The sequence below is a fragment of the Dipodomys merriami genome, unplaced genomic scaffold (assembly GCF_024711535.1).
Source record: "Dipodomys merriami isolate MVZ:Mamm:240054 unplaced genomic scaffold, mDipMer1.0.p SCAF_55, whole genome shotgun sequence".
NCBI lineage: Eukaryota > Metazoa > Chordata > Mammalia > Rodentia > Heteromyidae > Dipodomys > Dipodomys merriami.
This window is the reverse complement of record NW_027206124.1, coordinates 1805738-1818063: the sequence shown is the minus strand read 5'-3', so window position 1 is coordinate 1818063 and position 12326 is coordinate 1805738. Positions and strand designations below refer to the sequence as shown.

The window sequence follows — 12326 nt, the reverse complement described above, 5'->3', positions numbered from 1 at the left end:
ACTTGAGCCACAGCACCACTTCCAGCTTTTTCTGTTTATATGGTGCTGAGGAATTGAACCCAGGGCCTCATGCTTGTGAGGCAAGCACTCTACCACTGAGCCACCTTCCCAGCCCTCTACTAGCTTCTGTCTCTTGCAACTTGGTAATTCTAAGCCAGAAGGTGTGAGCAGGCAGAGCATATCCTGGACTCTGCATATATAGGAGAACATTATTATGGGTAAGATTCTCCTGCCCAGGGTCCCAGATGACCAGGGAGATGACTAGCTGGCGATGCAGGGCTCAGGCACCACCACACACCCATGGTCCTGGGGACCAGCCCAGCAGAGGACTTACCCTCCTTCCTCTGGCCTGCAGTGTCTCCTCTGACCGGGGACTTGGGGACCTTGCGGGCGCTGTCAGTTTTTGCCCCCTCCTGGGGCTTCCGAGGGATCATCACGGTGAGCTCGTCCCAGCTGGGGACCTCCCTCGGTCTCTCAACGGTGTCCCAGTCCTGCCAGAGGAAGACAAGAAAAAGCAGGTTGAGAGCCAAGACCTGGGCCAAAGGCCTGCCGTTGGGAGGCATGGGTTCAAATCCTAGCCCCACCACTTCCCAGCTGTGTGGCCTGAAGCAAATTGCTTTCCCTCTCTGAACCTCAAACCCCCCCCCCAGTACTTCCATAAACTCTAACTCAGAGGATAGTGGGGAGCCCGCTGCCCTCCCCACTGCAGCCCGTCCATTTCCTTCTGTCTTTGGACAGTGATTGCCGGGATCAGAGGCATGGAGTCAGCAAGTCAGCAGCATGGAGCCAGGCCCAGGCCAGAGCCAATGTGCCGGCTACCACGCCCCCACCCACCCTACCCTCCTTGTTGTAAGAGACTCTTGGCGACTCATCCAAGTTCTTCTCACCCCAAAATCATCCCCGTGTGGACAGGGGGCTGTTTCTCCCACCAGGCCTCACCCCGGGCTCCCCTTATCCAGCCAGCCAGGAGGCCCAAAGTGCTGCCAGCCAACATGGCAGCGTGCTGTGGTCCGGTGCTCTGCGGTGAGGCTCTCAACCCTCATCTGGAGCGGGGGGTCTCTGCATGTGCCCCCCACCTCCGACCCCAGCTCACCAGCGAGGAGGAGTTGCTGGTCTCATCAGGGGTGTCCCTGTCGGAGCCGGAGGTGGTGTCCGAGTTGGGGTCCTCGTCACAGCTGCTGCAGGGGGAGCCGGCCGGGCCCTCCACGCGGGGCACTGCCCCCCGGTCCCCGCACCTGCTGGGGGCAGGTGGGGGAGAGGTCCTGCTCAGGGCGCCCTGCTGCTGCAGATGCCCCCCTGGGGGAGGAGTCAGGCCCATGAGCCACCCCACCCTCCCCACACGCAGGCACCCGTACGCATGCACCAGAGGTGCAAGCCGGAGCAGGCTGCTTCAGAGAGCGTAGAGTCTCCCATGGTACAGAGGCAGAAACTGGTCAGAGAGGTCCAGAGCCTGGCCAAGGCCACAGAGCTAAGAAAGAGCAGAGCTGGGCTGGGAAGGTGGCTCAGTGGTAGAGCGCTTGCCTCGCATGCATGAGGCCCTGGGTTCGATTCCTCAGAACCACATACACAGAAAAAGCCAGATGTGGCGCTGTGGCTCAAGTGGTAGAAGTGCTAGCCTTGAGCCCAGAGAGGCTCAGGGACAGGCCCAGGCCCTGAGTTCAAGCCCCAGGATTGGCAAAAAAGAAAAAGAAAGAGCAGAGCTGGGTTATAACCAGGCCCCAACCCTCTGTCAATGGAGGGGAACAGAATCGAGAGAAGCGGTGTGCAGAGCAGAACCCCCCACCCCCACCCAGGGCAGGAGCCGGGGAGGGGAGAGGAAGCCCGCCAAGGAGAGGCTGTCCAGGGCAGACACAGCTCACGTTAAGCTTACGATGGGCAGGCTGGTAATGGATGGAAACCCTACAATCCCAGCCACTCAGGAGTCGGAAATCTGAGGATTGCAGTTTGACACCAGCCTGGACAGGAAAAGTCCATCAGACTTTATCTCCAGGGAACCACCAAAAAGCCAGAAGTGGAGCTGTGGCTCACGTAGTCCCTTGAGCCTTTTGGCTCAAGGCTAGTTCCCAGGCCCTGGGTTCCAGCTCCAGGATGGGCACCAAAAAGAAGCAAGCAGGCTAGAGTGACTCTATGCTCCTCTGCCACCCCCACCTGAACCCCACCCTGCAGGCCGCAGCACTCAAGGCCCTGACAAGTCCTGCAGGAAAGACCTTCAATTTCATTTGTCCCAGACTTTTTTGAAATTACATTTGAAAGTGGAGATTTAAAAAATAATTATGCCTACCTGTGAGATGCACCTGTTCTTAAGGCAACAACTGTTTTTCCTTCTTTTCTCTTTCTTTTTTCGTCTTTTTTTTTGGGGGGGTCCGGTTGTGGGGCCTGAACTCTGGGCCTGGGCACTGTCCCTCAGCTCTTCAGCTCAAGGCTAACGCTCTACCACTTGAGCCACAGCGCCACTTCCAGCTTTTTTCTTTTTGCTTATGTGGTGCTGAGGAATCGAACCCAGGGCCTCATGCATGCAAGGCAAGCGCTCTACCACTGAGCCGCCTTCCCAGCCCCTTCTTCTATTTTTACATTGAGGCCCGGGGCCTAACACATACCCTGTATCACTCAGCTAAATCCTAAGTCCCCCCCACTTCAGATAAAGGGGGCAAAGAAAGATGGGGTAACTTGCTCATAGTCCCACCAGATTTGAAGCTGGGACTCAGGTTCCTAGATCCCCAGGTCCCCAAACCCCAGAGGGGGAGACTCAGGTCAGTGGAGGCCTGGGGTGGGAGGGAATCCCATAGCTCAGCGCAAAGCACAGCTGTGAGGGGTGACACTGAAGACAGCCTCTTTCAAAGCCGTGCAAAAGGACCTCAGATGTGCACAACGGCCACACACCCTGGGACAAAGCTGAGTCCAACCCCGTGGAATTATGGGTAGGCAAGGGCATGGGGGAGGGACAGGCCAAGTTGGGGACCGCAGGGCCAGTACCCCCCACCACAAGCAGGGACAATCTATCTGAGTTCACCCAGGGACCCAAGGAGCGCACCTCCTGCCCGCCTGTGCCCAGGCTGCTGGGCTGACCACGTGATGTGTGCCAGCCTCTCGTCAGATGGACGCTGCCATTGTGAAGGGGTGTGGGTGGGGCGGGGAGGGTGTGCTCTCCCAGGGAGCCTGGGCCCAGCTCCCGGGGTCTCTACCCACCTCTCCGGTCCCCGCCTGAGGCCCAGGCCCACCGCGGACTGGCCAGTGGAGGCTGTCGCCCTGAGGAGGTCCTGAGCGGGCAGCGGGCAGCGGGGCAGGTCACAGTACGGCAGGTCCTCGCTGGAAGGGCTCCTGGGTTCCTGGACCGGCGATGCAGATTGGAGGCAGCTCAGACCCACGTGGGGCTCCCCTCCCCTCCCCCCACCCCAGCCCCTCCCAGCTGGGGCGGGTGGGAGCAGGCAGACATCTCCTCCTGGGATCTCCGGACTCAAGGAGGTGCCACGGCGGAGCCCACCTGCCTCCCCGGGAGCCACCAGGCTGGCACGAGCACCTGGCACAGGTGGGCACCTGCATGTACACACGCGTGTACGTGCCTGGGCCGGCTGCAGGTGATCATGTGTGTCAGGGCCGGGGTGCTTGGACACCTGCGTGCTCACGGAGCTGATGTCAGAACACACACGCACACATGTGTGCAGGCCCCTTAGGTCCACTAATACACGTTCGTTTACAAGTGCACGTTCATTTACAAATGAACTTCTAAGCGTGTGCACCTGAGAACAGGAAATACACAGAGGACGCCAAGGGTCTTTTGTAGCCAGAAGACAAGGGTTGGGGAAGGCTAAGCGGGTCTGGAGAGGACAGAGGCTGCGGGGGTCGGGGACGGGAGTCCGAGGGGCTCAGCAGAGGAGAGCAGAGCAAGCTCACACTACAGGACGGTCGGGGGGGTTCCGGGGCTGGATGGTTAAGCCTTTAGCCCAGCAGTTCCTTTCCCCCTGCCGGCAGCGAGGCCGCAGCAAGAAGGCCAGAGCTGGGCTCACCCAGGGGGAACGGCTGCCCCCTCCGTCAGGCCCCCCCACTTCTCCCTCCCCTGCGGTGGGAGCCAGGGCCGTGGCACCCGGTGCCCCGCCTCCTCTCGGGTTACCTGGGCAGCGGGCTCGGTGCTGGCTGGCGGCTGGTGGCTGTCAGCACCCTCGTTCCCCGGGGGGCTCCGGCTCTGGCCCCCCACACGGCCGTCCCTCCCAGGCCCTGACTCCGTGCCTTGACGGCGCTGGAGCCCAGCAGTGGAAACCCTAGAGGGGCGGGCTTCGGCAGCAGGGGCCCCTCATTACTGTTTCATAAGCCTGGGCCCAGCCAAGAACAATGCAGGACATAAAACCCAGGAATCCGATCCCGGCCGCTCACCTGAGAGCTGGGTGGCTGGGAGCCTCCCTGGGGACCCTAGGGCCCCGCGTCCTGGGACACTGGGCTGCAGCCTGCCCAGCGCCCCAGGGGGGGACACAGGCTCTTTGGGGATCCAACAAGACCACCGCCGGCAGGCCTCCCTCCCTTCCCCGGGCTGCCCCACGAAGGGGACCTGTGTGTCTACAGCCACACTCAGGCCCGGCAAGGCCTGGCTGGCTTGAGTTTCACCTCTGCCCTGCAGTCAGATTCTGATCAGAGGCTGGGCAGCACGAGGTGTCAGATCTACAGCCCGGCCTGGCGCCTTGGCCACCCAGGGGACCGTGCCCCATGAAAAAGGAGGGTAGGGGGGGAGCAGCTGGGCCGTGGGGAAGAATTCCAGCTCAGGAGGACCCCCAGCCTGACATGGCCTCTCTTCCTTGCTTGTGCCCTTGCCCCTCCCCCGCCCACTCACTCCCCATGTGCCCAGGCCCAGGGGCCAGTCCCCAGCTCTGATTTTCTATCTGGCCTCAGATAGACCTGGGTTCTATCTGGGCCGCTCTACTTCCAGGTGGGAGACCTCGCCCGGCGGCTTCCTCTCCCAGTCTTGGCAGAGGAGTCACAGACACCAAGGGATTTCTCTCTGCCTCAGTCACTTCATCCACAGAAGTGGCATTGATAACCAAGCTACCATCCCAGAGGTACCATGGGAAGTAAGTGAATTAATATTGGAAAGGGACAGGGCCCAGAGGCTAGGCCGAGTGTCTGCCTAAGCAAACTCAAGGCCCTAAGTTCAAACCTCACTACTGACAAAAATATAAAAATAGGCTGTAATCCTAGCTACTCAGGAAGCTGAAATCTGAGGATCACAGTTCAAAGCCAGCCCGGGCAGGAAAGTCCATGAGACTCTTATCCCCAATAAACCACTAGAAAACCAAAAGTGACGCTGTGGCTCAAGCAGTAGAGCGCTCGCCTTGAGCTGAAGAGCTGAGGGACAGCGTCCAAGCCCAGAGTTTAAGCCCCACAACCGACCAAAAAATAAATAAATAAATTATATATATAAGGCTGGGAAGGTGGCTCAGTGGTAGAGTGCTTGCCTGGCATGCATAAGGCCCTGGGTTTGATTCCTCAGCACCACATAAGCAAAAAAAGCCAAAGTGGTGCTATGGCTCAAGTGGTAGAGCGCTAGCCTTCAGCTGAAGAGCTGAGGGACAGTGCCCAGGCCCAGAGTTCAGGCCCCACGACTGACAAAAAAATAAAAATAAAAATAAAAATAAATAAATAAAAATAAAGCTGGGTGCCAGGGGCTCACGCCTGTAATCCTAACTACTCAGGAGGCTGAGATCTGAGGATTGAGGTTCAAAACCAGCATGGTCAGACAAATCTGAGAGACTCTTATCTGTAATTAACCAGTAAACAGATGAAAGTAGAAGTGTAGCTCAAATGACAGAGTGACAGCCTTGAGCAAAAAACAAGCTAAACAACAGTTCAAGGTCCCGAGTTCAAGCCCCAGTACCAGCATACACATACACACATACATACACAATTATTAATTTAAAACAAACTGCAAACTGTAAAAATATTTGTGAAAAGCTCACAACAGTATGTACATTTTAAATATAATACATGATGGAAGAACATCAAATTGAATTTTATAAATGTTAAATTAGTAGAATAATGCTAAAATGCAATTAAGAATAGTCTGGCACTGGTGGCTCACGCCTGTTATCCTAGCTACTCAGGAGGCTGAGATCTGAGGATTGTGATTTGAAGCCAGCCTGGGCAGGAAAGTGAGGGAGAATCTTCTCTCTAACAATCAAGAAGCTGGAAGTGGAGCTATAGCTCAATTGGTACAGCAGTCACCTGGAGCAAAAAAGCTCAGGGATAGCACCCAGGCCCTGAATTCAAGCTCCAGGACCAGCACAAGAAGAAGAAAAGGGGTGATGTCCAAAAAGATATGCACTCTCTACAAGCCTTATTTAATTGTAACCCTGATGTACATCATCTTTATAATAATAACAATAAATTAAAAACAAGGAATAGGAGGAGGAAGAGGGAGAAGACAAGGTGGAGAGGAAGAGAAATAGCTAGATAGAGCATCAAACATCTGATCTGTAATCCCAGCATTCAGAAGGCAGAAACAGAATTGCAATTTCAAGGCCAGACTGGCTTCGTTACATAGTGAGACCCTATCCCAATATACACCAAAAGGTTATATAAACTGGGTGCCAGGGGCTTAAGCTTATAATCCTAGCTATTTAGGAGACTGAGATCTGATGGTCGTGATTCAAAGATAGCTAGGGCAGAAAAATCCATGAAACTCTATCTCCAATGATCCAGCAAAAAGCCTGAAGTGGAGTTATGGCTCAAACAGTAGAAGGCTAGCCCTGAGCACACATGCTCAGGGACAATCCCCTAGACCTTGAGTTTAAACCCCAGGACTGGCAAAAAGAAAAAAGAATAAATGAAGGGCTGGAAGTGTGGCTTAGTGGTAGAGCGCTTGCCTAGCATGCATGAAGCCCTGGGTTGGATTCCTCAGTACCACATACACAGCAAAAAAAGTATCTTGGGTTTGTCTGCCCAGGCTGGCTTTGAACACAATCTCAGATGGTCATACTTGTACCAATTTTTACTCACTACCTGGCTTCAGTCCCTCTTCCTTGTAAATATTCTCTGCCCACAAATCACTGTGATTGAAAACTGTGGATTGAATCACATCAGCCATTCCCTCTTATAAAATCTTTAGTGGGTCCCCCATGACTCTCAGGAAAGGTAAAGCCCCAAGTTTCCAGCAAGCATACAAAGCTACACTGGTCTGGGGACACCGAGGCAGACCCAGGCCCCACCATTCTTTTGTTTCCTCATGCTAGACCTCCTCTGCCCCTTCTTCTCACTGTCTTCCCCATCCTCTAATGGCCTTCCTTCTGCCTCAGGGCCTTTGCACATACAGGATTTCCCTTCCTCTCCTTTCTCCAATGTCACTGGCTAAGGCCCCCAAGCTGTGCTCACCAAGCAGCTCCCTGTCATTGAAGAACCCTTCCCCGTGGCCTATCATTTACCCTCAGGACCCTGGCTGTGCCTTAGTGTGTTGATCACAACGATACTTAAGTAATCATGTTCACAATTCCTTTCTTAGTCTCCATTTTCCTTACTAGATTTCCAGCTCCACAAAGCCTCCTGCCTGGACCGCCATTTCCCTGGCACCTTCTAAGCACCTGCTCGACACAAGTGATTGTGACATGACTGGAGATCTCAGACGGGAGTCAGTGGGATGGAGGGGGGAAGTCAAAGCTGGTCAGAGCTGGCTGGATCCAGGATCTTCCTGGTTCAGGCCCGCCTCTCCCCCCTCTATTGGGAGAAGACGCTCATTTGCATAGGACATGGATGCCAGCGCTCTCTGGCATAGAGCAGGGATTGCTACTGGAGATATGGACTGTGGAAAGGAACATGCAAGCTTTCCTCTTCTGGGCAGAAAGGGTAAACAAAGCAAACTAACATGGGTGAGATGAACTGCAGGAGCCTGGAATGAGGAGGCTGCGTCCCATGAACAGAGTAGTCAGAGAACTTAAGCAGCCCCAGCACCCAGCAAGGAGAGGGGAAATTTAGCCTGCCCCTCGGACTCCAATCCATCTTGGATTTGAAGTCCCTGCCAGAGGTGGCCACTGCCAGGCTCAAGGGGCACCCAGGACCTCAGAGTGAAGGGTCGAGGCTGGACGAACCCCTGGAGACTCAGGGCCATGCACGCATGTGGGTGCCAGGCTCTCTGGGTTTCCTTATAACACCTGCTTGGCACCAGACCACATCGATCGCAGAGTGAGAAGATGACTCCTGTGTCACTCCTTCAGCAACGTCAAGAAGAGAATCTCCAGTGGGTGCCAGTGGACCCTTTCTGGTTCTAACACCTGCTCATCTCCCCCTACCCACCCCTCCTTTTCAAAAAATGCTGGTACTAGGACTGGGAAGGTGGCTCAGTGGTAGAGCGCTTGTCTTGCATGCATGAGGCCCTGGGTTCCATTCCTCAGCACTACAAAAGCAAAAGCAAAAATAAGCCAGAAGTGGCCCTGTGGCTCAAGTGGTAGAGAACTAGCCTTGAGCTGAAGAGCTGAGGGACAGCGCCCAGGCCCAGAGTTCAGGCCCCACGACCAGACCAAAAAAAAAAAAAAAAAAGTGCTGGTACTGGGGCCTCAGGACCTGGGTGCCGTCCCTTAGCTTTTTTTCCCCTCAAGGCTAGCACTCTACCACTTGTGCCACACCTCCACGTCTGGATTATTGCTAATGAAAAAGTCTCACCAACTTTCTCGCCCAGGCTGGCTTCACACCTCCACCTGCAGATCTCAGCTTCCTGAGTAGCTAGGATTACAGAGGTGAGCCACCAGCGCCCAGTCAGACGTAATCTTAGTTTTTCTCTTTGGGGTGGGGAGGATAGCTTTGTCTCAGGATGAGTGCAGATGCTGGATTGGAGCTAGGATATGGCTCAGTGGTAGAATTCAAGCTTAGCATGTAAGACTCAGAGTTCAATCCCCAATATCCCTCCCCAAAACTAAAGAGCTTCAGTTTAAAGACCAATAAAGTAATAGGCCAGAGGAGGCTGTAGTTTGCGGAGTGTGTGTGTGTGTGTGTGGGGGGAATCACAAGAGTAGAAGGAAGGGACTGAAGACTAAGAAACATTAATATGGTCTGACCAACCCATTTCATTGCCAGGAAAATTGAGGGCTGGAGGCATGACTCAAGTGGTAGAGCACTTGCCTAGCTTGTAGGAGGCTCCCTAGTTCAAGCCCAGCACTGAGAAATTTTAAAAATACATTATTATTGTCATGATTATTTGCTTTTTGCTGCTTATTTGAAGGTAGAGTCTCGCAAACTTTATAGGGCTGGCCTCAAAGTCTCCAGACTTCAGCCTCCCAAGGAGCTGTAATTACAAGCATGTACCACAGATGCTTGGCTTTTAATGAATTCAAAAGTAGGGCACCGGTGGCTCATGCCTGTAATCCTAGCTACTCAGGAGGCTGAGATCTGAGGATCACGGTTCAAAGCCAGCCCGGGCAGTAAAAAATCTGTGCGACTCTTATCTCCAATAAACCACCAGAAAACCAGTAGTAGCATTGTGGCTCAAGTGGTAAGGTGCTCACCTTGAGCTGAAGAGCTGAGGGACAGCACCCAGGCCTAGAGTTCAAGCCCCACAACCGACAAAAATAAATAAATAAATAAATAAATAAAGTAGGGAAACTGAAGAACAGGGCAGGAGAAAGCAAGCGTCTGAGTTTGTAAGTTCAGGGCCCAGCCAGGCCCCGCCCACCACCAAGTCCCCATCTGAAACCTTCCAACACTCAGGAAAGCCAGCTCACCTGGTGTCCTGCTCCACGGGCCTCCTCAGGGTGGAAGGAGTTTTCACAGAGGCTCTGAACAGGCATGATGGTCCCAAAGTATTCACCTGGGGTGTTCTCAGCCACCTGTTCCATGTTGGGTGAGCCAGGCCAGGGCAGCTCTTCGTCTGACTCTCTAGAAGAATGGGGAAAGGTACTCAAGGGCTGGCAGGCCACCTACATGGACCCCAGCCCTAATTTCTGCAGGCCAAATGAACTCAGGAATATTAGGCAATCTACCAGTCATTTGTTATCCACTCCACAAACACTAGCACCCACTAAGCAGCTTCTTTTGTGTGTGAGTTCTAGTTCTTACTGCAGTGTTGTGCAGAATGGTATTCCAAGACCCTGAATTATACCCCTCCTCAGATATTCCTAAAAAGACAGATTGTATAGGGCTGGAGACCTAGCTCAGTGGTAGAGTTTGTCTAGCAGGCCAAGGCCCTGCGTTCCATTCCCAGCACTGGAAAAAAAAAAATTCAACCAGACTTGAAGGTCCATACCTATAGTCCCAGCTATTCAGGAGGCTGAGATAGGAGGATACAGAGTGAGGGCTTGAGACCAATCTGGGCAATACAGTGAGACTCATCTTTCTTAAAACCAACAGCCAGGCACTGGTGGCTCATGCCCGTAATCCTACTCAGGAGGCTGAGATCTCAGGATGATGGTTCTACCTTGGGCAGAAAAGTCCATGACACTTCACAAAAGCCAGAAGTGGAGCTGTGGCTAAAATGGTCAGTGCTAGTGCTAGCCTTGAGAAAAGAAAGAGGAGGGGAAGAAGAGGAGGAGGGAGAAGAAGAAGAGGAGAAGGAATAGAAGGACAAGGAGAAGAAAGAAGGAAGGAGGAGGAGGATGAAGAAGAAGAGGAGGAGGAGAAGGAGGGGAGAAGGGAAGGAAGGAGGGGAAGAGGAAAGGAAGGAGGGGAGGAAAGGGGGTTGGAGGAATGGCTTAGTTGATAGTCTGCTAGCCAATGAGCAAAAGCATCAGGTACTGAGTTCAAGTCCCTATCTTAGACCAAAAATAGAAAAAAAAAAAAAAAAAGGAAAAAAGAAAAGCTCAGGGAAAGTACCCAGCTACTGAGTTCAAGCCCCAGTACAGGCGCTAGAAATAAATAAGCAAAACAAAAACAAAAACCACAAACTAGGCAATGCCAGTGGCTCATGATTGTAATCCTAGCTACTCGGGAAGCTGAGATCTGAGGGGTGCAAGCTGAAGCCAGCCCAAGCAGAAAAGTCAGATGAGATTCCAATTAGTGCAACTCAAATGGTAGTTTGAGTGAAGGAGCCAAGCGAGAGGGCAGGGCCCTGAGTTCAAGCCCCAGTACTGACACACACAAAAACCAAAACCAAAGCAAACCAGAACAAACAGAACAGATTCTAAGTTCCCTCTTCTGATTCCCCCCCTCAGTCCTAGGGGGTAAGTCCTGGGGTGCACCATTCAAATGAGTTCCCTAGATGATAACTAGTTTATAGATTAAGAAACTTGTAGCTACTCGGTTACTGTAGCTCAATGCCAGTTTCAAACGGAGAGGTCTCCTGGCTCTCAAGATCTGAGTGGCTGAGTTCAAGCCCCGGACCTGGGGGGAGGGGGTCGGGGTGCTCAGGATCTCTCTGATGAAAGTGAGGGACACTGGACCCCACTGGGGCCCCTGTAGGTCCCTTGGGAGTCAGGCAGGGGGCTGCTCAGGTATTTTCAGAGTTGAAGGCAAGGTCTTAGAGAAAAATGGACCATCTAGAATCACGCGGTGAGTCTGTGACACAGCTTAGTCATAAAGAACCCCCCCCCCCATGTTGACCTGAGCCCAGGGCTCCCCCTCCCGGGGCTCCCAGATCCACAGCTTGAAAGAAAAGCGACTGGAAGTAAAGATGCCCAGTGCATCCGGGAGTCCCGGGAAAAGAACGCGGGATAGGGGAGGCACCCAACATCCTCAAACAGCTTCCCTGGGTCACCCCATACCTAAGGATTGCCTGCTCAGCTCCCAGGGGACCAGGTCTTGGTCCCCCCCAGTCTCAGCTGAGAACTGAGGTCCCCCAGCTCTTCCTCCCCTGAAGAGGGGAGGGGCGCCCATAGCTCTCCCCGGGTGGCCCTCTGGTCATCCACCTGCCGGTGGTGTTTGGTCAGCGGCCTCCACACACACCTGGGTAGTTCTTTCCTGCGGCCACATAAAGGATCATGGCCTTGGCAGGAGACCGTTGCTCATCTTTCTGGGCGGGGGGCTGTGAGGGTTCTGCTCCCCAAACCGTTAGCACAAGCCTTCTCTCAGATGCATTTCAGATGTGGCTAGAGTAACGACCACAACGAAAAAGCCTTAATTGGATTCACATGCCCCACCCAGAGACCCCCCCCCCTACCCCCACCCCCCACCCCGCCCGGTCTTCATCCAGCCAACCAGCCAGTTCCTCCCCACCCCTCTCCCCACCCTCCCTCCGGCCTCCCCTAAGCCACTCGATCTGTACCAACCTCTGCTCGGGCTTCCACGCACCGAGGCGGCCGTGGTGCCAGTGCCAGGGTCACGGCCTCTTTATTTTAACAATGAATCAAAACGTTGCCTGAGAGGTGGGTGGGACGCCCTGGCGCGCTCCTATTGGCTCGCTGGAAGACCTTCATTTACATGCCGCG

The 12326-nt window shown here is 54.0% G+C and overlaps 1 protein-coding gene across 3 annotated transcripts in view; it reads right to left on the bottom strand.

The window, feature by feature from the left end:
• Triobp (TRIO and F-actin binding protein) overlaps window positions 1-462 on the bottom strand; it is a 46955-nt gene extending 46493 nt beyond the window's left edge. For all 3 annotated transcript variants that reach the window (XM_069999476.1, XM_069999477.1, XM_069999478.1), the window contains exon 1: window positions 335-462. In XM_069999476.1, the coding sequence (XP_069855577.1) occupies window positions 335-434 (100 nt within the window). In that variant the 5' untranslated portion in view covers window positions 435-462. The remainder of the gene's footprint in view (window positions 1-334) is intronic.
• Between the last annotated feature and the right edge of the window lie 11864 nt (window positions 463-12326).